Consider the following 24,881-nt stretch of genomic DNA (forward strand, 5'->3'; position numbering starts at 1 on the left):
ACAAGAGAATGATAATACCGCAGTCGATGACAGGACACAGTATCTGGAAGGTAGATGTGATAAGTGCCACACAGTATAACAACAGTTGTTTGGGTGGCTGTAGTTTGATGTTGGGTGTGAGGTTGTGCTGTGGTTACAAAAACAGGAGGGGACAAGGGTTTGTTCTTGGGTGTGGTGTTGTTACAGAGGCAGAGAGGATGTGAATGTAATGTTAGGTGGGGTTGTGGTTACAGCGGCAGGACGGAAGCGGACAGTACTCACGTAGCAGCTGCCTCATCACTCTGCAGATAACGTTTCTGTAGTTCTCTCTGGACACATCTGCAGGGAGGGAGAGAGAGTTGAGGCATTAGAACTCTGGCTAGCCACACTATGAACACATCCCAGTCCCAATATGACTGCCCACACAAAGAAAATCAGAGCACAGCTAACTGTAATTCTCCCTACCGTCGGCCATCCCTGTGAAGAGGTTAGTCTCCCCCAGATTCACCATGCTAGTCACCCTGATGGAGAAAGAGGTTTCAAAGTTAAAACACACTGTTGGTAAAACACTTTGTGACAAAAAAATGACTTTATAAATACATGTTTATTGATTAAGCTTGTTCGCAAATGAAATGTGTCCTACTCACAGTTCAGGGATGGGCTCTCCTTGCAGCAGGGGCAACAGGCTACCTGCTCCCAGAAGGCAGTGCTGTACAATGGACAAACTCTGTAGGACGTCATCCCTGAAAAACAGAATTAAGACAGTTACAGGCAGGGTCCACATAACACTGACTACACATTATAGAGCAGAACAGGGTTGTGTTCAGCAGGGCGAAAACGTTTTGAAATGGAGGTAGCAGCTAAACATTTCAGGACAATAGCTCACTTGTCCATTGCAAAACGTTTTTGCTACTGTGTGCATTACTGAAGTAGTGGTGTAGTAGAGACCCGGGCTTGTTTTAAAATGGTGTTCCTGCTTCTGGTTCAGAAGAGCATAAAAAGGTTAGCTTATTCTTGGATGTACAGTATCCTATCCTAGCACCTCCACCTTTCTACTCCAGACTTTACCTGTCGCTGGCACACTGTTTAATGTGTCTTCAACCTGGTAAAACTTGTTTCTCTAATTGGGAAAGTTTATGTAGTCCTTCTGTGTTTGTCTGTTTCCTTCTGTTTGATAACAGATGAATAGGAACCTTTTCTCACTGTCTTTTAGTTAGTTTATCCCTCACCTGGTCATGTCCCGTTCCCCCTGGGCGTATCTCTGCAGTCGGAGCAGCTCTGGCTGTAGAATCAGGTCTAGAACGTAGAACACAAAGCTGGTCTCCTCCACTCTGGGGACGTGCCACTGGATGTTCAGGTTCCATAGGTCCCCCGGACGACCCCAATCCTGGAGAGACAGAGGGAGAGAAACATGGCTTTATTCTGGATCAAAAAGGGGCTTAGGTGGTGGGCGATATTGTCCTTTTACTGATACATCGGTCAATAATTCCATCGATAACCAATATTCAATAAATGATGATGAAACAAACTAATCTCATGCTAATCTGAACACTTGCGGCCATTCTCATGATGTGTTATTGTAACAATGTATTAGACCATTTCTCTTTTGGATGGAAATTTGTGAAATTATACTTATTAATTTCTTTGCAGTAAAACAGTATAATCAGCATCAGTATGTTTTGTCCCCCCCCCAAAAAAAACATTGTTTGGGTTGTAGGCATTGGGCGTGGCCAGTGGCGTAGCTTCAGCCGGTGCAGTCACACCATACCGGGCCCAGATCTGTGGAGCCACGGCCCCCTATGTAATTTGAATACCGCCCCACCATGCCCAAGTATTAATTGTTGACGCAGGTCCATCTCGTATACGATTTGACGAGAAGATCTTTCTTTAAAGTAGGCTATATGATAAATGATCACCAACAAAATGTTTTTTTGCCACTATGTAAGTCAGCATGATATTTTTGTGTATTGATAATAAATCAAATGAATTTGCTAAATAAATCATATTATTCAAAACCATGTTAAGATAATGAAATGCATTATGGGATTGTTGTTGTTTCTGTCATCGTTCAAAGCAATAGTTGAGCTAGCTATCAAGAGACAACGGCTGCAAAAAGAGAAAGTCGAGTAATGTGAGTAACGCAGCAAATTTCTGGCGACAGGTGTTGGAGCGCATAGTTAGGGAGTTTTTCCTAGGGAGTTTTTCCTAGCCACCGTGCTTCTTTCACATGCATTGCTTGCTGTTTGGGGTTTTAGGCTGGGTTTCTGTACAGCACTTTGAGATATCAGCTGATGTACGAAGGGCTATATAAATACATTTGATTTGATTTTGATTTAATGTAACTCCCATACTTACGTCATGTAATTCGGCGTTCAGATGGCACTGTGAAAAGCTGGAGCAGGCCAACAATGGGAATTTTCTCAGTATAATTGAACTGCTGTCATTTTACAACCCAGTTCTGAAAGAACTTTAACTATCTCAGTCCTCAAATCCAAAATGAGCCGATTTATATCTTAGCCGAGCGAGTGACATTCAGGGAGAAATGCAGGAAGCCCCATTTTTTTAATTATTATTATTATTATTATTACGGACACCACAACAGATGTATCCAAAGTAGACCAGTTAAGCCAAGTTTATCGCTATGTGAGAGTGACAAGGGATGCAAATAATGTCGCCACAGATCTGACCATCAGTGTCGTTTTTGGGATTTCTGAAGACTGCTGACACATCAGCAGCTGAGCTTCAACATAAAATACTGGGCAGCATAGAGGATAATGGGCTGGATATTTCAAAATGTCCTGGGCAGGGGTATGATGGCGCTGCTAACATGAGCAGGGTCTATTCGGGTGTGCAGGCCAGAATATCCGAAAAAGAGCAGCTTGCTGTTTATGTGCAGGTTTTCATCAATGATCTCTGTACTTTGCTCCGTTCATATTTTCCTTGACCCTGACTAGTCTCCCAGTCCCTGCCACTGAAAAACATCCCCACAGCATGATGCTGCCACCACCATGCTTCACCGTAGGGATGGTGCCAGGTTTCCTCCAGTCATGAGGCTTGGCATTCAGGCCAAAGAGTTCAATCTTGGTTTCATCAGACCAGAGAATCTTGTTTCTCGTGGTCTGGGAGTCCTTTAGGTGCCTTTTGGCAAACCCCAAGCGGGCTGTCATGTGCCCGCTTGTCACGGCTTCCATCCGGCCACACTATCATAAAGGCCTGCTTGGTGGAGTGCTGCAGAGATGGTTGTCCTTCTGGAAGGTTCTCCCATCTCCACAGAGGAAGTCTGGAGCTCTATCGAGTGATCATCGGGTTCTGGTCCACCTCCCTGACCAAGTCCCTTCTCCACCGATTGCTCAGTTTGGCCGTGAGGCCAGCTCTAGGAAGAGTCTTGGTGGTTCCAAACTTCTTCCATTTAAAAATGGAGGCCACTGTGTTCCTGGGGACCGTCAGTGTTGCAGAAATGTTTTGGTACCCTTCCCCAGATCAGTGCCTCGACACAATCCTGTCTCGGAGCTCTACGGACAATTCTTTCGACCTCATGGCTTGGTTTTTGCTCTGACATGCACTGTCAACTGTGGGACCTCATATAGACAGGTGTGTGCCTTTCCAAATCATATCTAATCAATTGAAGTTACCACAGGTGGACTCCAATCAAGTTGTAGAAACATCTCAAGGATGATGAATGAAAACAGGATACACCTGAGCTCAATGAGCCTCATAGCAAAGAGTCTGAATACATGTAAATAAGGTATTGCTGTTTTCTATATTTTATAAATGTGCAACAATTTCTGTTTTCGCTTTGTCATTATGGGGTATGTTGTGTAGATTGATTAAATAAAAAAATGTCCAATGTTAGAATAAGGCTGTAACGTAACAAAATGTGGAAAAAGTCAAGGGGTCTGTATACTTTCTGAATGCACTGTACACAATCAAAGAGGTTAACTATGGTCATGTGGATTGTGGACTGTAAAGAGAACATGTCTATTCAAACCACATAATATAATCTCAGTGGTGCCTGGTCCACTAAGTCATGGCTATCAATGTATTATAATCATGTCTTGACCTATGTAGCCTTACACCATATGTTTATAAAGGACCTATGCCAAATGTTAATAAAAGGACCTATGTGAACTCCCCACAGCATTATTTAAAAATGTAAGATAATTGAGTTGCTAATGTCAGGCAGCCTGCAGTACACTGGTCAGCTTTCAATTGGAGTTAAGGCATCCGCATGCTTCCCAGCCGAAACAGTTTGTGCATATATTATGACGACACGTAAAGTTCTTGTTTGTTTTTTTCCCCAGTTGTTCGGCTACACATTTTGTCTTGAGGCAAGCCCAAGTCGGTGATTGGTCAACAGTTGGGATTCTTCAGTAAGGTCTTTGTTGTCGTTCAACAAGAGAAGACTCGTTTTCATGCACATTTTGTTATTTAGAAATACTGCACCAAACATCTTAGTTAGATGTACGACTAAAATCTCCTCGGCAAAAACGTTGAAATCAATGACAGATTTCTTGAGTCATCTTAGATTAATTCAGACTATTTTGAGGAAGTGTATACTGGACAAACAGTACTATTGACGCTTTTTTCTTGTTTTTCAAGCGAATGTCTTTTAAGGGAGTATGCGAGCACTCGTTCGGGTCGCCAAGCCGACTTTGGTTAGCCAAACTGAAGCATGCTGACGCATTTACTCAATGAAAGGGGGCAGCACTGAGCGAGCCTGCAACATCACTTCCTGGAGTTGCTCAAACTGCGCATGTTGTGTCTCCATGAGATGCCATCTTAACCAACTTCATTTGGCCTAAAAGCACTATTGAGTCTTCACATAGAAATGAATGGTGTCACATGATCAATGGTTTTGTTCATTCATATATAGTCATTGACATGCACGCAAATAACACACACACAGAGACATACAAAACACACACGCGCTTGTCTTGTAGTCGTGACATCAATTCTAAGAACAGCAGGCAAGACACCTTATTTGGCATCTAGTGCCATACAGGCTTTAATCCATTGAGCTAGCCAACAAGCTGCCCTGGGGTGCGTCCCAATAATCACTCCTTCGTCCTGAAGTGAATGGTCGTTCACTACTCCACACACATTTTAAAGCATTGGATTGTTAAAAGGCATGGCCTGAAGTGAGTTTCCATATACCAGGTATTTCCTTTCAAATCCATGAAGGGAAGTGAACAAGTGCCCACTTCGGGGAGAAAGGTTATGTCTCTACCTAAGACATAATAGGATCACACTCCAGGCCCTTCCATAGAGATGGATAGAGGGTGCACTTGCCACAAAGGCCTTTTAGTGTGGGCTGGGATTTCACCATTGGACTTCCTATGGGCAAAGATAGGTGTCCTCTATCCATCTCTATGGACCCTTCTCACTGACTAAGTGGACAGGGGGAGGGCTGAGGAGGTAAATGAGGAAGGGAGGGGGGAGAAATAGAGAGTTAACAGGGCAGAGGCATGTTATGCCCTGGACCACTCTACTAGTCTGGTCTGGTTCCTTTGGCACACTTTCTTTCCAAAGGTCCAGAGTGACTGATAAATGATAAGACCAATCAAGAAGATAATGTAAAAAGTTATAAAATAACACCATTTGTGATAGAAATGTACGAGAAAAAAAAAAGAAAAGAAAAAAATGTATGAAATGTATGCATTCACTACTGTAAGTCGCTCTGGATAAGAGTGTCTGAAATGACTAAAATGTAATGTAAATGTAGAAATGGACAGAAGTGCTCGATAATCACCATTTTTTGGGGTCTTCTGGGTTATAAAAATATATTCCTACCAAAGAATATGTAGCAGAAATTTGGCAGGCAGGAATCTGAAAAAATATAAAACTAAAGTTTTGAACTTGATACCTTGATGAGTAGGTAGTCCTATATGGGCTGTTGAAAGTCACCTGGTACACTGCAGTACTCTGTGGGGTAGATAGATGTGTTACCCCTAACACCAGCCCTGCATGTACCACTAACCCTAACCCTGTACTTAACCCTATACTGTACATACCTTGATGGGCAGGTAGTCTTGTGTGGGCTGCTGAAAGCCTCCTGGTACACTGCAGTACTCTGTGGGGTAGATGAGGGCTGTAGACCTCAGGATATGATGCAGCAGGTTACAGGCCAGGGTGTAGCCCTGTTTACACTTCAGATGGAGGGTCAGCTGCAGGATCTGAACCAGCTGGGTGCTGTAGGGGAGGATCTTGTCCCCGTCCACACGAGTCACCTGGGAGAACAAGGTTAGGAGAGAAAATACAGACGCCACCTGTGTTCTGTTCATTAGGGCACAAAAAAAAAGATATATATATATATTTTGCTACAGAAAACAAAAATAAGCTTTCTTATCAGACAACATTAGGTTAGTAACTCCCGCATTTCAAAAATGTTTTCCTGTGTGTACTGACAGGTGAAGGGAACTCTCAGTCCAGTCGGTATGAATGCAGGATGATGATCTCACCTCTGACAGTAGCTGAAGGTTCCATAGTAACTCCTTATCCAGTTCCTCCTCACTCAACACCTCTTCATCTGGAAAATCATCATCATCATCAAGAACAATAACATGACAGAGATAGTGAGATACTCTGAGGCCAACTCAGAACAAGGACCCAATGATTCCCACTTCTCCAACTCTAAGCCCTCCATAGCAAATCAAAACACAGCATCATCTTGATCAAATCAAGATTTGGATTTATAGCCCTGCACACAAACAGAACACACTTCCTACTTAGTGAATACTTACTGACAGCGATCTGGTTTATGGCATTGCAGCAGTGGGGAACAAAAAGCTTCAGAGACTGTGCCGGGTGACACTTGGAGGCTGCTCTGCACATGTCAGCCACCATCCTGCCAGCCACACGAGTCTCAAAGATGTTGGTGGTGGCAAAGTTGAAGACCTTCTCCAGAGCCACCTGAGTACAGCCAGGAGAAACAAACGGTTGAGTGTGAGTGAGTGAATGAGTGAATGAGTGAGTGAGTGAGTCCTACCTTGAAGATGTCTATGGAGCACTGTGTGAGGATGGTGCTGAAGGTAGAAGATAGTCCCAGCTCAACCAGGCTCTCCAGATGGGTCATCTTCTCTGTCTCTGTCTCCTCTCTGGTCTGCTCTAGAGTACTGCTGTCTATCAGGGCAAAACACCTGGACAGAGACAAACACAGACACAGTTTAGAACTGCTATACTGTTCCACTGATGACATGCACACATACATAGGCTACATACATGACCAACAGTATGTGGCCACCTGCTCATCAAACCTCTCATTCCAAAATCATGGGCATTATTATGGAGTTGGTCCCAAATTCACTGCTATTACAGACTCTAGTCCTGACCTCAATCCCGCAAACACCTTTGGAATCAATTGGAATGCAGGCTGTGAGCCAGGCCTAATCGTCCAAAATCAGTGCCTGACCTCACTAATGCTCTTGTGGCTGAATGGACACAAGTCGCTGCAGCAATGTTCCAACATCTAGTGGAAAGCATTCCCAGAAGAGTGGACAGAGTAGATTTTTTTCAATATATTATATTAAGTTAAAACAAAAGTGTTGATTATATATAATGAACACTTATTTTAACTTAATATAATACATTGAAAAAAATATATTTAGTCTCAAATAATGAAACATGTTCAATTTGGTTTAAATCATGCAAACACACAGTTTGAGAAGAAAGTAAAAGTGCAATATGTGCCATGTAAAAAAGCTAACATTTAAGTTCCTTGCTCAGAACATGAGAACATTCGAAAGCTGGTGGTTCATTTTCACATGAGTCTTCAATATTCCCAGGTAAGAAGTTTTCGGTTGTAGTTATTATAGGACTCTCTCTTTCTCTATACCATTTGTATTTCATATACCTTTGACTATTGGATGTTCTTATAGGCACTATAGTATTGCTAGCCTAATCTCAGGAGTTGATAGACTTGAAGTCAAACAGCGCTGTGCTTGAAGCATTGCAAAGAGCTGCTGGCAAACGCAGGAAAGTGCTGTTTGAATGAATGCTTACGAGCCTGCTGCTGCCTACCTCAGTCAGACTGCTCTATCAAATATCAAATCATAGACTTAATTATAAAATAATAAAACACAGAAATATGAGCTTTAGGTCATTAATATGATCAAATCCGGAAACTATCATTTCGAAAACAAAACGTTTATTCTTTCAGTGAAATACAGCACCGTTCCGTATTTTATCTAACGGGTGGCTTCCCTAAGTCTAAATATTGCTGTTACATTGCACAACCTATAATGTTATGTCATAATTATGTAAAATTCTGACGAATTAATTACGGTCTTTGTTAGGAAGAAATGGTCTTCACACAGTTCGCAACGAGCCAGGAGGCCCAAACTGCTACATATACCCTGACTCTGCTTGCACAGAACGCAAAGTGACACAATTTCCCTAGTTAATATTGCCTGCTAACATTAATTTATTTTCACTAAATATGCAGGTTCAAAAAAATATAAGGCAGGCAGGCATTGAGGTTTATGGTTAGGCACATTGGTGCAAAGACAATTGACGAAGTAGGCTGTGATTCGATGATAAATTAACAGGCACCGCATTGATTATTAGCAATGCAGGACAAGCTAGTTAAACTAGAAATATCATCAACCATGTGTAGTTAACTAGTGATTATGTTAAGATTGATTGTTTTTTATAAGATAAGTTTAATGCTAGCTAGCAACTTACTTTGGCTCCTTGCTGTACTTGCGTAACAGGTGGTCAGCCTGCCACGCAGTCTCCTCGTGGAGTGCAATGTAATCGGCCATAATCGGTGTCCAAAAATACCGATTGTTATGAAAACGTGAAATCGAATAATCTTGAAATGCCGAATAATCGGTCGACCTCTAGTCAGGACTCTGTCGGCCTGTCAAGTTCTTCTACACCAATCTCGACAAACCATTTCTGCACGGACCTCGCTTTGTGCACAGGGGCCTTGTCATGCTGAAACAAGAAAGGGCCTTCCCCAAACTGTTGCCACAAAGTTGGAAGCACAAATTCGTCTAGAATGTCATTGTATGCTGTAGCGATAAGATTTCCCTTCACTGGAAGGGGCCTAGCCCAAACTATGAAAAACAGTCCCAGACCATTATTCCTTCGCCACCAAACTTTACAGTAAGCACTATGCATTGGGGCAGGTAGCCCTCTCCTGGCATCCGCCAAACCCAGATTTGTCCGTTGGACTGCCAGATGGTGAAGTGTGATTCATCACTCCAGAGAACGCGTTTCCACTGCTCCAGAGTCTAATGGCGGTGAACTTTACACAACTCTAGCCGACTCTTGGCATTGTGATCTTAGACTTGTGTGCGGCTGCACGGCCATGGAAACCCATTTCATGACGCTCCAGATGAACAGTTGGGAGCTTCATGAAGCTGACGTTGCTTCCAGAGGCAGTTTGGAACTCAGTAGTGAGGGTTGCAACAGAGGACAGAAGATTTGTACGCGCTTCAACCCTCGCGGTCCCGTTCTGTGAGCTTGTGTGGCCTACCACTTCGTGGCTGAGCCGTTGTTGCTCCTAGACGTTTCCACTTTACAATAACAGCACTTACCAGTTGACCGGGGCAGCTCTTGTAGGGCAGAAATTTGACCAACTGACTTGTTACAAAGGTGGCATCCTATGACGGTGCCACGTTGAAAGTCACCGAGCTCTTCAGTATGCCATTCTACTGCCAATGTTTGTCTATGGTGATTGCATGGCTGTGTGCTCGATTTTATACAACTGTCAGCAATGGGTGAAGCTGAAATAACCAAATCCACTCATTTGAAGGGGTGTCCACATACTTTTGTATATATTGTGTACATTGACTTCGTTCTCCATACTCATACCTGTCCATGAACTGAAGAACAAAGTCCTCAAACTCTGCAGAGGCTGAGCACAGCTCTCTCTCCACCTCTGTCAGGTCGCTCCTTTCATGAACAGCAGATGAACAGTCCACCAAAGGCACAAGAGTCGCAAACGTAGCAATGAATTGGAATGTTATCTACAGAAAGGAGGGAGAGCAAAAGTTAGACCTGCAACACACACACACACTTCCAAATTGATGACAATCTCTGTACCCAAGATAACCCAGTGTAGGCCTACGAGAGCTTCTTCTTCCCCTGAACTCCATTACCCACCATGCACTTGCTGAAGTCGTTGGGGTCGACCCCGGGAAGGGCCCGCATGAGGAGGGGCATCATGTGTGTGGGGCCCTCGGGGAAGCGCTGGCCCCCAGACACCAGGCTGCGAGCCACACCGATCATACAGCTCAGTGTGGCAGTCAGTTGGTGGGGCTCTGTCAGTGTCTCCATAGCAGGGTAGGTTCTATAAAGAGAGGACAAGACAGAATTGAGAAACATAATGTCAAATACTGCCAAAAATATTGTGATATGATATTTTGGCTATATTGCCCAGCCCTAAGACAAATAGCTTTGTTTACTGTTTTTGTGGCATTTGCCTTAGAACTTTAGTTAATCTGCCTCTTGGAATACAGAACCCAATTCCAATTCTTCCCTCTGTAACCTCTACCCAGTGTTTCCCATAGATTAGCCTATTTTCCAGGCAGAGCACACAAGTCCCGATTTAATATTCAGGGAGTCTAAAGTTAAATAGAAATAAACTAAAGGGTTGAAGGCTTTAGGCATTGGGGGACAACAGATGTTGTGGGGCCCGCCCCATCTATACAATGAAAGAGGAAACACTGCCCATCCACTAATCAGACAGACTGTTTGATTTGACTCACTTCTCCAGCACTGGTGGTATGACGAGTTCAGGCCTCATGAGGGCCAGGTTCTGCAGGGCCTGAGCAGCGTCCAGACTACCCGTCTTACTGAACATGGCCAGCAGCACAGGCTGCATCATACTCTCCACGAACGCCGTGATGTCCGCCTCTGTCATCTTGTGGCTGTCCGGTACCGGCGTGAGCCACGTGGGTTTCCGGTAGCGCTCCCGGTGGAGCCGCCGCACCACACTGGCCGGGAGGCGCTGCAGCAGCTTCATCAACTTCATCTGGGAATAGAAAGACAGAGACAAGTGTGAGGACATAAAGACAGTGACAGACAGGGTTAGAGACACACTGGTTGAGAGACCGGTGGGAGGACATAAAGACAGACACCGTGGAATTCCGTGGCATTATTTTATAGTATGAAGAATACAATTGAACAAAGCTGAATAAAATAGAAAGGATATTTTCTCCAAATGATTTGAGGGAGTGTGCACATGTGGCTATTCTGTGTTGAGCAGTTAACATAGGAATACCTATTTCTTTATGTTTAATTTGACAAGTACTTGATAATGCCTAGAATTTCACGGCGGCATCCCATGTGGCCGTAATGCACCCTAAACAAATCCATGCCTTTTGCGTCCAGTGGCCGTTATGCCCTTCTCCGAGAGTGCAGTGCGCTCCATCACGTGATCGGGTCTTTCTCACAGGCTACAAGTGAAGACCGACACATCAGGGAAGCAACTGCGCGCATCCTTATCCAATTCAGACGTGCATATTGAAGATATTTGAAGAACTGTCCACATTTACTTTTTTCGTTAGCCAACAAGATGAGTAGGCCTAAGAAACAGCAAAAGCACTAGTCCATGTCAATCTACTATCCCCCATAGTACAAAAGGTTTACCTATTATATTCTGTCCGAGACACAAATATTCCAAACATAGCCTGGGAGAGTTGTGGGATGCGATGTGCACAGAGCAGTAGGCTATAAGAGCAAATGTTCCATTAGCGGGAAAACACCATCATCAAAAGTGACCACGAATGCGATTATGCATGTAATGCTTTTATTATAAATGTGCATTTTTATGGTGAAAATTATCTTCCCCAAACTTGAAACTCACGTGCTGCTTATAGTTAAATAAAGGTAAAAAGTAAAGCAGCTTAATATGCTTAATTTTAAGATATTTGGCCACTTAAGTTGTGATGCAAACCTTACTAAAACATATAGGCGTACGGGCAAAGCTACATGAGGTGTGCGACTATGATTAGAAAAAGTTGCAAAAAAAAGGCATTGTTTCTTATGCTGGGCATCATTCACAAGTGATAATATATAATTCACAAGTGATAGGCTAATATTGTCACCCATCAGACTATTCCTGATTTAATCTGGTCTTTACATATACTAAATAATACATGTGTGAAATTTGGTTTGATTTAGAATGGACCATTATCATGCACCTGTCTCGAAACAGGGGCAGCGGGAAAAAATACATGTCATCTATGCAATTAAATAGTGAATGAAGGACACTTTTCCCTGTGGTTTATTTTCATGCCAGCCAGGTAGGCTATACTCCTGTTGTAAAGACAAGCAATGTGCTTAATATTAGGAAAGTTGAGAAATAAATATAGTAGGCCTAGCCTATAGAAAGCTGAACCTCTTTTTAATAAAGGCCATCACTCTGTTTTTTCATGCAATTGCATAGCCTATAGAAATGTTGGCAACATGAGCTCATGGGCACTCATGAAGCGTTTGATTAGATTATCGAATACATTTGCATTGATGTCAGAGTGATTAGAGGGACAATAGAGTGCTGAGTACCAGGCAGTTAGCAAGTTTGGTAGGCTACTAATGACCATCAGCAGCATCAGAGCGTGGAGAAGCCTAATTACCGTGACTAAACGGTCACATGGAATTTGACTGCCTTCATGCTACATGACCGCCGGTGTGGCGGGAATACGGTCACCATAACAGCCCTAGTCAGGACAGCATGGCCTTAGAACCAATAACCAGTCAGGACAGCATGGCCTTAGATTGTGCACAGTTTTATCTCTATATAAAGACTGACGGACTAAGATCTGGAATGTCTGTCAAAGATCCAGCTCCCTAAGTGGCTGACGGAATGTCAAATGTCAGGCCAAAGTCATTTTATTAATCCTAAACAAACCCTGTGTCTTTCTATGTCACTTCAGTGATGACCATTACATTACACAATACAACTTTTGCCAAGCCAGGACACATAGTGCCCTCAAATTGGACACAGGTCCCAAGAACGTCAGGTTGTCTGTACACATTCACCTAATTGCAATAAAACTTCAACATCTGACGGGTCAGGAGAGAATCTCACGAGTTGCTCGGGTTTCCCAGCAACAAAACGGGGTCACAAACAACTCTCCCTCCAGACCTGGGTTCAAAAACTATTTGAAATCTTTCACTTTAGCTGGAGTGCCAAACGAGCAGGGTGTGCACTGTTACGAGCATTCTATTGCGTCAGACATGCTCAATCGAGCCCAGGTTTAGTATATGTAATGCTATCTGAACCCAGGTCTATGTCCCTCACCCATAAATAAACATTTGTGTATGACTGAAGACACTGCCTGTAGCCAGAGGCTCTGGTCTGATGACGGAGGGGGGGATGTTCCTAGAACAGAATGGTGTGTGCCCCCGGTATCAGGTTAACCTTTTATAGCACGGCTGGTTGCTGCCTCTCTCTCATATGTCATCAGGGTGTTATTTCTGAACTAGCAGTACTACCAGATCCTGAGCCTTCCAAAGAAGACATCCACAGGAAGTGAGAGTTCCAGTGACTCACCAGCCAGCGTCCATGGTTGGATGGGTGGAAGAAAGATGTGATGCTGTTGAAAAGGCCACTGAGCTGTGCCTGGGCTTGCTTACTGGGGCCTCCCTGCAATCACAGAAACAGATGCTTAACATTAAAATAAATAAATAAATATATACAGTGGGGGAAAAAAGTATTTGATCATGCTGATTTTGTACGTTTGCCCACTGACAAAGAAATGATCAGTCTATAATTTTAATGGTAGGTTTATTTGAACAGTGAGAGCCAGAACAAAAAAATCCAGAAAAACGCATGTCAGAAATGTTATAAATTGATTTGCATTTTAATGAGGGAAATAAGTATTTGGCCCCCTCTCAATCATAAAGATTTCTGGCTCCCAGGTGTCTTTTATACAGGTAAAGAGCTGAGATTAGGAGCACACTCTTAAAGGGAGTGCTCCTAACCGCAGCTTGTTAACCTCTCTAGGGTAGGGGGCAGAATTTGCACGGCCGGATAAAAAAACGTACCCGATTTAATCTGGTTATTACTACTGCCCAGAAACTAGAATATGCATATAATTATTGGCTTTGGATAGAAAACACACTAAAGTTTCTAAAACTGTTTCAATGGTGTCTGTGAGTATAACAGAACTCATATGGCAGGCAAAAACCTGAGAAGATTCCTTACAGGAAGCGGCCTGTCTGACCATTTCTTGGGCTTATACACTCTCTTTATTGAAAACTGAGGATCTCTGCTGTAACGTGACACTTCCTACGGCTCCCATAGGCTCTCAGAAGGCGGCAAACCGGTGAATGATGTCTTTGCAGGCCCTGGCTGAAAAACACTAGCGCATTTGGATAATGGTCGATCAGAGAACAATGAGACTGAGGCGCGTGCACGAGGCGACACCATGTTTTTATTTTTTCGTCTTTGAACTAAAACAGGGTTTCCCGGTCGGAATATCGCTTTTTTACGAGAAAAATCGTATAAAAGTTGATTTTAAACGACGGTTTACATGCTTCGAAGTACGGTAATGGAATATTTAGATTTTTTTTTGTCACGAAACGCGTCGGGCGCGTCACCCTTCGGATAGTGTCTTGAATGCACGAACAAAACAGAGGATATTTGAACATAACTATGGATTATTTTGAACCAAACCAACATTTGTTATTGAAGTAGAAGTCCTGGGAGTGCATTCTGACGAAGAACAGCAAAGGTAATCACATTTTTCTAAGAGTAAATCGGAGTTTGGTGAGGGCCAAACTTGGGTGTCTAAATAGCTAGCCCGTAATGGCTGGGCTATCTACTCAGAATATTGCAAAATGTGCTTTTGCCGAAAATCTATTTTAAAATCGGACATAGCGATTGCATAAAGGAGTTCTGTATCTATAATTCTTAAAATAATTGTTATGTTTTTTGTGAACGTTTATCGTGAGTAATTTAGTAAATTCACCGGAAGTTTGCGGTGGGTATGCTAGTTCTGAACGTCACATGCTAATGTAAAAAGCTGGTTTTTGATATAAATATGAACTTGATTGAACAAAACATGCATGTATTGTATAACATAATGTCCTAGTATTGTCATCTGATGAAGATCAAAGGTTAGTGCTGCATTTAGCTGTGGTTTGGGTTTATGTGACATATGCTAGCTTGAAAAATGGGTGTCTGATTATTTCTGGCTGGGTACTCTGCTGACATAATCTAATGTTTTGCTTTCGTTGTAAAGCCTTTTTGAAATCGGACAGTGTGGTTAGATTAACGAGAGTCTTGTCTTTAAAATGGTGTAAAATAGTCATATGTTTGAGAAATTGAAGTAATAGCATTTCTATGGTATTTGAATAATGCGCCACGGGATTCCACTGGCTGTTGAGTAGGTGGGACGATTTCGTCCCACATACCCTAGAGAGGTTAACTGTAAAAAAGACATGTCCACAGAAGCAATCAATCAGATTCCAAACTCTCCACCATGGCCAAGACCAAAGAGCTCTCCAAGGATGTCAGGGACAAGTTTGTAGACCTAAAAAAGGCTGGAATGGGCAACAAGATCATCGCCAAGTAGCTTGGTGAGAAGGTGACAACATTTGGTGCGATTATTCGCAAATGGAAGAAACACAAAAGAACTGTCAATATCTCTCGACCTGGGGCTCCATGCAAGATCTCACCTCGTGGAGTTGCAATGATCATGAGAACGGTGAGGAATCAGCCCAGAACTACACGGGATCTTGTCAATGACATCAAGGCAGCTGGGACCATAGTCGCCAAGAAAACAATTGGTACCACACTACGCCGTGAAGGACTGAAATCCTGCAGCGCCCGCAAGGTCCCCCTGCTCAAGAAAGCACATATACATGCCCGTCTGATGTTTGCCAATGAACATCTGAATGACTTCAGAGGACAACTGGGTGAAAGTGTTGTGGTCAGATGAGACCAAAATGGAGCTCTTTGACATCAACTAAACTCGCTGTGTTTGGAGGAGGAGGAATGCTGCCTATGACCCCAAGAACACAATCTCCACCGTCAAACATGGAGGTGGAAACATTATGCTTTGGGGGCGTTTTTCTGCTAAGGGGACAGGACAACTTCACCGCATCAAAGGGACGATGGACAGGGCCATGTACCGTCAAACCTTGGGTGAGAACATCCTTCCCTCAGCCAGGGCATTGAAAATGGGTCGTGGATGGGTATTCCAGCATGACAATGACCCAAAACACACGGCCAAGGCAACAAAGGAGTGGCTCAAGAAGAAGCACATTAAGGTCCTGGAGTGGCCTAGCCAGTCTCCAGACCTTAATCCCATAGAAAATCTGTGGAGGGAGCTGAAGGTTCGAGTTGCCAAACGCCAGCCTCGAAACCTTAATGACTTGGAGAAGATCTGCAAAGAAGAGTGGGACAAAATCCCTCCTGAGATGGGTGCAAACCTGGTGGCCAACTACAAGAAACGTCTGACCTCTGTGATCGCCAACAAGGGTTTTGCCACCAAGTACTAAGTCATGTTTTGCAGAGGGGTCAAATACTTATTTCCCTCATTAAAATGCAAATCATTTTATAAATTTTTTTGACATGTGTTTTTCTGGATTTTGCCAGGACTGGCAAAAAGTTCTCTTCACTGACGAGTTGCGGTTTTGTCTCACCAGGGGTGATGGTCGGATTCGCATTTATCGTCGAAGGAATGAGCGTTACACCGAGGCCTGTACTCTGGCGCGGGATTGATTTGGAGGTGGAGGGTTCATCATAGTCTAGGGCAGTGTGTCACAGCATCATCAGACTGAGCTTGTTGTCATTGCAGGCAATCTCAATGCTGTGCGTTACGGGGAAGACATCCTCCTCCTCTCATGTGGTACCCTTCCTGCAGGCTCATCCTGACATGAACCTCCAGCATGACAATGCCACCAGCCATACTGGTCCTTCGGTGCGTGATTTCCTGCAAGACAGGAATGTCAGTGTTCTGCCATGGACAGTGAAGAGCCCGGATCTCAATCCCATTGAGCATGTCTGGGACCTGTTGGATCGGAAGGTGAGGGCTTGGTCCATTTCCCCCCAGAAATGTCCGGGAACGTGCAGGTGCCTTGGTGGAAGACTGGGGTAACATCTCACAGCAAGAACTGGCAAATCTGGTGCAGTCCATGAGGAGGAGATGCATTGCAGTACTTAATGCAGCTGGTGGCCACACCAGATACTGACTGTTACTTTTGATTTTGACCCCCCCTTTGTTCAGGGACACATTATTCCATTTCTGTTAGTCACATGTCTGTGGAACTTGTTCAGTTTATGTCTCAGTTGCTGAATCTTATGTTCATACAAATATTTACACATGTTAAGTTTGCTGAAAATAAACACAGTTAACAGTGCGAGGACGTTTCTTTTTTTGCTGAGTTTATATATAATTATATTTAATTGTTCACAGTGCGAGGACGTTTATTTTCCTTAACCTTATTTAGGGGTACTATTGCGTCTTGTTAAAGTATTTTTATGGCACGTGAACAAGTACAGTGAAATGCCTTTCTGACAAGCTCTAACCCCAATAATGCAGTAATCAATAACAATGTAATACTAAAAATTACTTAATGTAGAACAAAAACACATGAGGAAGTATGTAACCATACTACATACAGGGTCAGTTCCAGTACCATATTTACAGTGTGCAGGGATACTGGAGTGATAGAGGTAGATATGTACAATATAGGGGTAAGGTGACTTGGCATCAGGATATATGATAAACAGAGTAGCAGCAGCGTATATGATGATTGTATATGAGTGGGTGTGGCAGTGTCTAGTGTCCGTATAAATGTATGTGCATATTGTGTGTGAGCTAATGATGGAGTGTGTGTGTGTGTGTGTGTGTGTGTGTGTGTGTAGGGCCCTGTGAGTGTGCATAGACTGTGCAAAAATAAAAATATACTATGCAAGTGTCAATTCAGATAGTCCATGTAGCCATTTTGTTCGTTATTTAGCCGTCTTATGGCTTGGGGATAGAAGCTGTTCAGTTCAGGAGCCTGTTGGTGTCAGAGTTGATGCACCGGTAGCGCTTGCTGTGCGGAAGCAGAGAGATAGAGGTCCTGGATGGCAGTGAGCTCGGCCCCAGTGATGTATTGGGCTGTCCTCACCGCCCTCTGTGGCGCTATGCGATCAAAGCCAGTGCTATTGCCATACCAAGCAGTGATGCAGCCAGTCTATATGCGCTCAATGGTTCAGCTGTAGAACCTTTTGAGGATTTGACGGCCCATGCCAAACCTTTTCAACCTCCTGAAGGGGAATAGGCGCTGTCGCACCTTCTTCACGACTGTGTGCGGACCCTTTTAAGTGCTCGCCTCTCGTTTCCTGTAGTCCACAATCAGATCCTTTCCCTTGCTGACATTGAGGGAGAGGTTGTCCAGGATCCAGTTGCAGAGGGAGGTGTTCAGTACCAGGGTCCTAAGCTTGGTGACGACCCTGGAGGGGACAATGGTGTTGAACGCTGAGCTGTAGACAATGAACAGCATTCCCACATAGGTATTTCTCTTATCTAGGTGGGTGAGGGCAGCGTGGAGTGCAATTGACATTGCACCGTCTATGGATGTTGGGTCGGAGTGGGTCTAGGATGCTGGTGATAATGTGTGCGATAACCAGCCCCTCAAAGCACTTGTCCGTATAAATGTATCCCACAAGTTGCTACAGGCCAATAGCCATTGTGGCATGAAGCCTTAAGAGTTCTTGGGATCAGGGATGATGGTGGTTATCTTAAAGCATGTGGGGATTACAGACTGGGACAAGGAGAGATCGAAAATTACTGTGAAAATGCCTGCCAGCAACTCTGCGCATGCTCGGAGAACGTGCTCTTGAATACTGTTGGGCCCCACGGCTTTGCAGGTGTTGACCTGATTAAAGACCTTACGTCGGCTTCAGAGAGCGAGATCACCCAGTCCTATGGGTCGGTGGTGGCCCTCACACCCGGCACGATGTTATCATTGTCAAAGCGTGCATAAAAATGCATTGAGTTTATCTGGTAGAGGCATCGTTGGGCAGATCATAGCTGGTTCTTCCTTTGTAATCCGTAATGGACTGTAGCCCCTGCCACATGCGGGAGGTGTCAGAGCCTCTGTAGTATGATTCCACCTTATTCCTACATCATCAAATGAGCAAAAGGATGACTCTGGAGGTCACAGCGGGACTTCTTGTACTCGTTCCTGTCCTTGGCCGTAGCTTCAGGGTTGTCTACGATATCCCTGTGTGCCGTAGCCCCGTCCTTTAGTTTAGCACCAACCTCTCTGATAAACTAGGGCTTAATGGTATTGCATTGTATGATTACAGTATTTTTTTCCCGCTCTAAAAATACATTTACTTCATGTCTACCAGCCATACATGAAAAAACTGAAATGAACTTGGAGAAATAAAACGGATTGATTGGGCAACACAGATTGTGTACACTGACCAGTAAAGCTGAGACCCAGAGGACCACGTGCCCGACGTCGTAGGCGTTTGTCAGGTATCTGGGAAGCAGCATCTGACTGGTCCCCACCGGGAGGTTCAGACTACGTAGGATTCTGGTGAAGATCTGGAATCAAAAAGGAGCAATCCGTGTGAAGATTAATACATTATTGTTCTTTCATTGAATGTGTTGTCCAATGCAGGGGTTCCCAACTCCAGTCCTCGAGTACCCCCAACAGCATACATTTTTGTTGTATCCCCGGACAAAAAACGCCTGATTCAACTCATTGAGGTCCTGATGATTAGTTGACAAGAATCAGTTGTGCTTGTCTGGGGCTACAATAAAAATGTGAACTGATGGTGGTACACAAGGACAGGAATTGGCAACCGCTGGCCAATGACATTCTGATCACAGGATACAGTGCATTCGGAAAGTATTCAGACCTCTTGACTTGTCCCACATTTTGTTACGTTACAGCCTTGTTCTAAAAGTGATTCAATCATTTTTTCCCCCTCATCAATCTACACAATACTGCATATTGACAAAGCAAAATCATGGTCAGATTCTTTAGGTGCCTTTTGGCAAACTCATAGCGGGCTGTCGTGTGCCTTTTACTGAGGAGTGGCTTCTGTCTGGGCACTCTACCATTTAGGCCTGCTCGGTGGAGTGCTGCAGAGATAGTTGTCCTTCTGGAAGGTTCTCCCATCTCCACAGAGGAGCTCTGTCAAGAGTGACCATCAGGTTTTTGGTCACCTCCCTGACCAAGTCCCTTCTCCCCCAATTGCTCAGTTTGGCCGTGAGGCCAGCTCTAGGAAGAGTCTTGGTGGTTCCAAACTTCTTCCATTTAAGAAAGATGGAGGCCACTGTGTTCCTGGGGACCTTCAATGCTGCAGAAATGTTTTGGTGTACCCTTCCCCAGATCTGTGCCTCGACACAATCCTGAATCTCGGAGCTCTACGGACAATTCCTTTGACCTCATGGCCTGATTTTTGCTCTGACATTCACTGTCAACTGTGGGGCCTTACATAGACAGCTGTGTGCCTTTCCAAATCATGTCTAATTAATTGAATTTACCACAGGTGGACTCCAATCAAGTTGTAGAAACATCTCAAGAATGATCAATGGAATCAGGATGCACCTGAGCTCAATTTCGAGTCTCATAGCAAAGGGTCTGAATACTAATGTAAATAAAGCATTTCAGTTTTTTATTTTTGATACATTTGCATTTCTAAAAACCTGTTTTCGCTTTGTCATTATGGAGTATTGTGTGTAGATTGATGAGGATTTATTTATTTTTTCATCCATTTTAGAATACGGCTGTAACGCAACAAAATGTGGAAAAAGTCAAGGGGTCTGAATACGTTCCGAATGCACTGTATATTGTTTTTAATTCATATTTTTGGGGCTACTCAAAATGATAAACCAAAATCATTTTTCATTCATTCCATTACATCACATTTCAGATCAGGGCCTGTTGGCATAATTAAGTCAGATAACAGTGACGTATCTGTATCAAACCCGCTAAAAGACAAGCCAGGAGGATCAACAGGGAAATGTGATACAGTAGTTAATGCCACTAACAGGTATCACTTTCAATGGCTGTCTGGTCATGTCTGGTGTGCTTTAACATGCACACCAACAACCAATGGTCACAGGTCAAATTATCAGGGATAAGATCTTTGCAGCCACGACCCTTTCCCCTTCAATGTTTTGCAGATCTGAAGGGTCTGGAAAGGTTTAAGCAGTACAGTGCTGGAGCTTACACCTTATAAAACAGCTTATGTGGCATCGATATGAGTCAGAAACATTGATTCTAGTGTCACAATTGACTACAAAGTGTAAATAGGATCATTTAGGTCATAAAGTCAGTCTCGTCTAAAACAGAGTATGGAACCCTAGTGCATCACAATGGGTAAATGAAGGTTGGGTTTGGATTACAATTATGTCAACAATTCATGCCCCCTTTTGCCCATTAACACATGGAGGCATGCCATTATTTGATAGGCTATGCCACTATGATACTAGGCTATAATAATGTGATGTAATTAGCTACATATATATCCTCTCCCTAACGTGTAACATGAGAGGAAGATTTGCATTCCTAACGTTGGACCTGAAGACAGGTTTGATCCCTGCTAGCTAACGTTAGCTAGCTAGCTCATAATCAAGCAAACGTGACATGTTTGATGCAGGTTGCCAGCTTTCTTTCAATAACTCAACTGGCTAGCAACTGTCCTTGTTTGTTGTGATTGAAAGGCAAAGACACACCGAAGAAACACCCACAAACCACACCCCCAAGACAACTCTTGTTTTTCTTCTGTCACTGCCAATAGCATTTCTTAATGAGCAATGATGCAAAACGAGGCCAAATCAGGAAGTAAAGTTGACTTTAAGGCCAAGGGGAAGGGAGTGAATTGGGACCTGCTGGAAGAGACCAATGGTGTGATGGGGTAGGGTGGAATTGATGGGGTAGTTTTATAGGCACAGCTAGACAAATGTGTCCTTACCTTGGGTATATAAGGGTCCCAGTCAATGTAGCCAATGTTGTCGTTGGCCAACCGGGCAAACAGGTTGACAAGATGCTGAGGAAAACATTAATTGAGGAATAAGCTAGCGAATCGTTCAACGTTTCTGTTTCTATCAAAAGTAATGATGGAAACTGTACTACAAAAGCCTGGTGCCAGATCTGTTTGTGCCATCTTGCCAATACTACCACACCCACCGGGCATCAGACTAATACTACCACACACACACACCGGGCATCAGACTAATACTACCACACCACACACCCGGGCATCAGACTAATACTACCACACACACACACCGGGCATCAGACTAATACTACCACACACACACACACACACACACACACCGGGCATCAGACTAATACTACCACACACACACCGGGCATCAGACTAATACTACCACACACACACCGGGCATCAGACTAATACTACCACACACACACCGGGCATCAGACTAATACTACCACACACACACCGGGCATCAGACTAATACTACCACACACACACACACACACACCGGGCATCAGACTAATACTACCACACACACACCGGGCATCAGACTAATACTACCACACACACACACACACACACCGGGCATCAGACTAATACTACCACACACACACCGGGCATCAGGCTAATACTACCACACACACACCGGGCATCAGACTAATACTACCACACACACACACACACACACCGGGCATCAGACTAATACTACCACACACACACCGGGCATCAGACTAATACTACCACACACACACCGGGCATCAGACTAATACTACCACACACACACACACACACCGGGCATCAGACTAATACTACCACACACACACACACACACACCGGGCATCAGACTAATACTACCACACACACACCAGGCATCAGACTAATACTACCACACACACACACACCAGGCATCAGACTTATACTACCACACACACACACACACACACACACACACACCGGGCATCAGACTAATACTACCACACACACACACACACACCGGGCATCAGACTTATACTACCACACACACACACACACACCGGGCATCAGACTAATACTACCACACACACACACACACACCGGGCATCAGGCTAATACTACCACACACACACACACACTGGGCATCAGACTAATACTACCACACACACACACACACTGGGCATCAGACTAATACTACCACACACACACACTGGGCATCAGGCTAATACTACCACACACACACACCGGGCATCAGGCTAATACTACCACACACACACACCGGGCATCAGACTAATACTACCACACACACACACACACTGGGCATCAGACTAATACTACCACACACACACCGGGCATCAGACTAATACTACCACACACACACCGGGCATCAGGCTAATACTACCACACACACCGGGCATCAGACTAATACTACCACACACACACACACACACACACCGGGCATCAGACTAATACTACCACACACACCGGGCATCAGGCTAATACTACCACACACACCGGGCATCAGACTAATACTACCACACACACACCGGGCATCAGACTAATACTACCACACACACACACACACTGGGCATCAGACTAATACTACCACACACACACACACACTGGGCATCAGACTAATACTACCACACACACACCGGGCATCAGACTAATACTACCACACACACACACTGGGCATCAGGCTAATACTACCACACACACCGGGCATCAGACTAATACTACCACACACACACACCGGGCATCAGACTAATACTACCACACACACACACACACCGGGCATCAGACTTATACTACCACACACACACCGGGCATCAGGCTAATACTACCACACACACCGGGCATCAGACTAATACTACCACACACACACCGGGCATCAGACTAATACTACCACACACACACACACACACACCGGGCATCAGACTAATACTACCACACACACACACACACCGGGCATCAGGCTAATACTACCACACACACCGGGCATCAGACTAATACTACCACACACACACACACTGGGCATCAGACTAATACTACCACACACACACACACACAGTGTGTCAATTAAGTGAGCGATGTCTAACTTACCACCTCCCAACCTGGAAGGTTCTGTACTGCCACCCACAAGCTGATGAGTTCATCAAACCATAACCTGGTGAACAAACAGTCTGTCAAACGCCATACTAACGCTTACTGTGCTACACACACACAACAAATGTCATACGTGTGGCAGTTACAGCATGCTCAAGATATTATCTTGCCTTTCATTAGAGAATAGCAATTGTGATCATGTTTTGGGGGCAACACTGAAATGGTATTTTAAAATGGTCAAGTTTTGTGATGTCGTAGAGACGAACAATTCTGGAAACCTTCCTGTAATCATGACGGAATAAGCAGTAAGGGAATCCACCAAATGGGATTTATGAAAAACCTGGGAACTTTTGGAAGGTTTCCATTAACTATGACGTGGTGGAGATGTGTGTGTGTGTGTGTGTGTGCGTACGTGTGCGTGTTCTCACCTGAAGCCCTTGTGGTGCAGCTCTGGTGGTAGGGTGGTGGGAAGGAAGAGCTCTAAGTATCCTATAGCTCTCTGCATGGTCACATCAAATGGACAGAGCAGTGGACGCCACTCCTCCAACATCTCCTGGGTGGCCGACTCAGGGAAGTACCTGAAGAATAAAACAATGATATTATTTATTGAACTACAGTTTGGTGTAATGTGTATTAGCCATATGCCTATAATCTAAAGACAATTTCTATATACATTCATTTCCACTCGCCAAGGACTAACAATATGTGATAAGCATACGGCAATAGTTATTTTTAAACACCTGCCGAATAATCAACTAATTAATTACTATTTCCTAACTGACCCCACAGCATAAAGGTTCAATAAAAAAAATAAAAAATCCCACACCAAGACATGCAAAGAGTAGCGTTGCACATAGAAAATTGTCCAAAATCAAGGGCTGGCAGACAGAAATATATTCCTTATAATAGAATTTAT

General features: G+C 44.0%; 1 protein-coding gene across 3 annotated transcripts in view; it reads right to left on the reverse strand.

Annotated features, from left to right (window-relative positions):
* Window positions 1-24,881, reverse strand: part of LOC106589746 (proteasome activator complex subunit 4B) — an 81,244-nt gene that overhangs the window by 29,814 nt on the left and 26,549 nt on the right. For all 3 annotated transcript variants that reach the window (XM_082970539.1, XM_082970538.1, XM_082970540.1), the window contains 16 exons: window positions 24,394-24,543; window positions 23,963-24,026; window positions 21,860-21,934; window positions 19,356-19,478; window positions 13,481-13,573; window positions 10,692-10,957; window positions 10,087-10,273; window positions 9,796-9,950; window positions 6,965-7,115; window positions 6,720-6,888; window positions 6,438-6,505; window positions 5,991-6,206; window positions 1,209-1,366; window positions 627-722; window positions 445-500; window positions 262-318 (listed from right to left, as the gene is read on the reverse strand). In XM_082970539.1, the coding sequence (XP_082826665.1) occupies window positions 262-318; window positions 445-500; window positions 627-722; window positions 1,209-1,366; window positions 5,991-6,206; window positions 6,438-6,505; window positions 6,720-6,888; window positions 6,965-7,115; window positions 9,796-9,950; window positions 10,087-10,273; window positions 10,692-10,957; window positions 13,481-13,573; window positions 19,356-19,478; window positions 21,860-21,934; window positions 23,963-24,026; window positions 24,394-24,543 (2,084 nt within the window). The remainder of the gene's footprint in view (window positions 1-261; window positions 319-444; window positions 501-626; window positions 723-1,208; window positions 1,367-5,990; window positions 6,207-6,437; window positions 6,506-6,719; window positions 6,889-6,964; window positions 7,116-9,795; window positions 9,951-10,086; window positions 10,274-10,691; window positions 10,958-13,480; window positions 13,574-19,355; window positions 19,479-21,859; window positions 21,935-23,962; window positions 24,027-24,393; window positions 24,544-24,881) is intronic.

The sequence above is a fragment of the Salmo salar genome, chromosome 28 (genome assembly GCF_965601325.2).
Source record: "Salmo salar chromosome 28, fSalSal1, whole genome shotgun sequence".
NCBI classification, from domain to species: domain Eukaryota; kingdom Metazoa; phylum Chordata; class Actinopteri; order Salmoniformes; family Salmonidae; genus Salmo; species Salmo salar.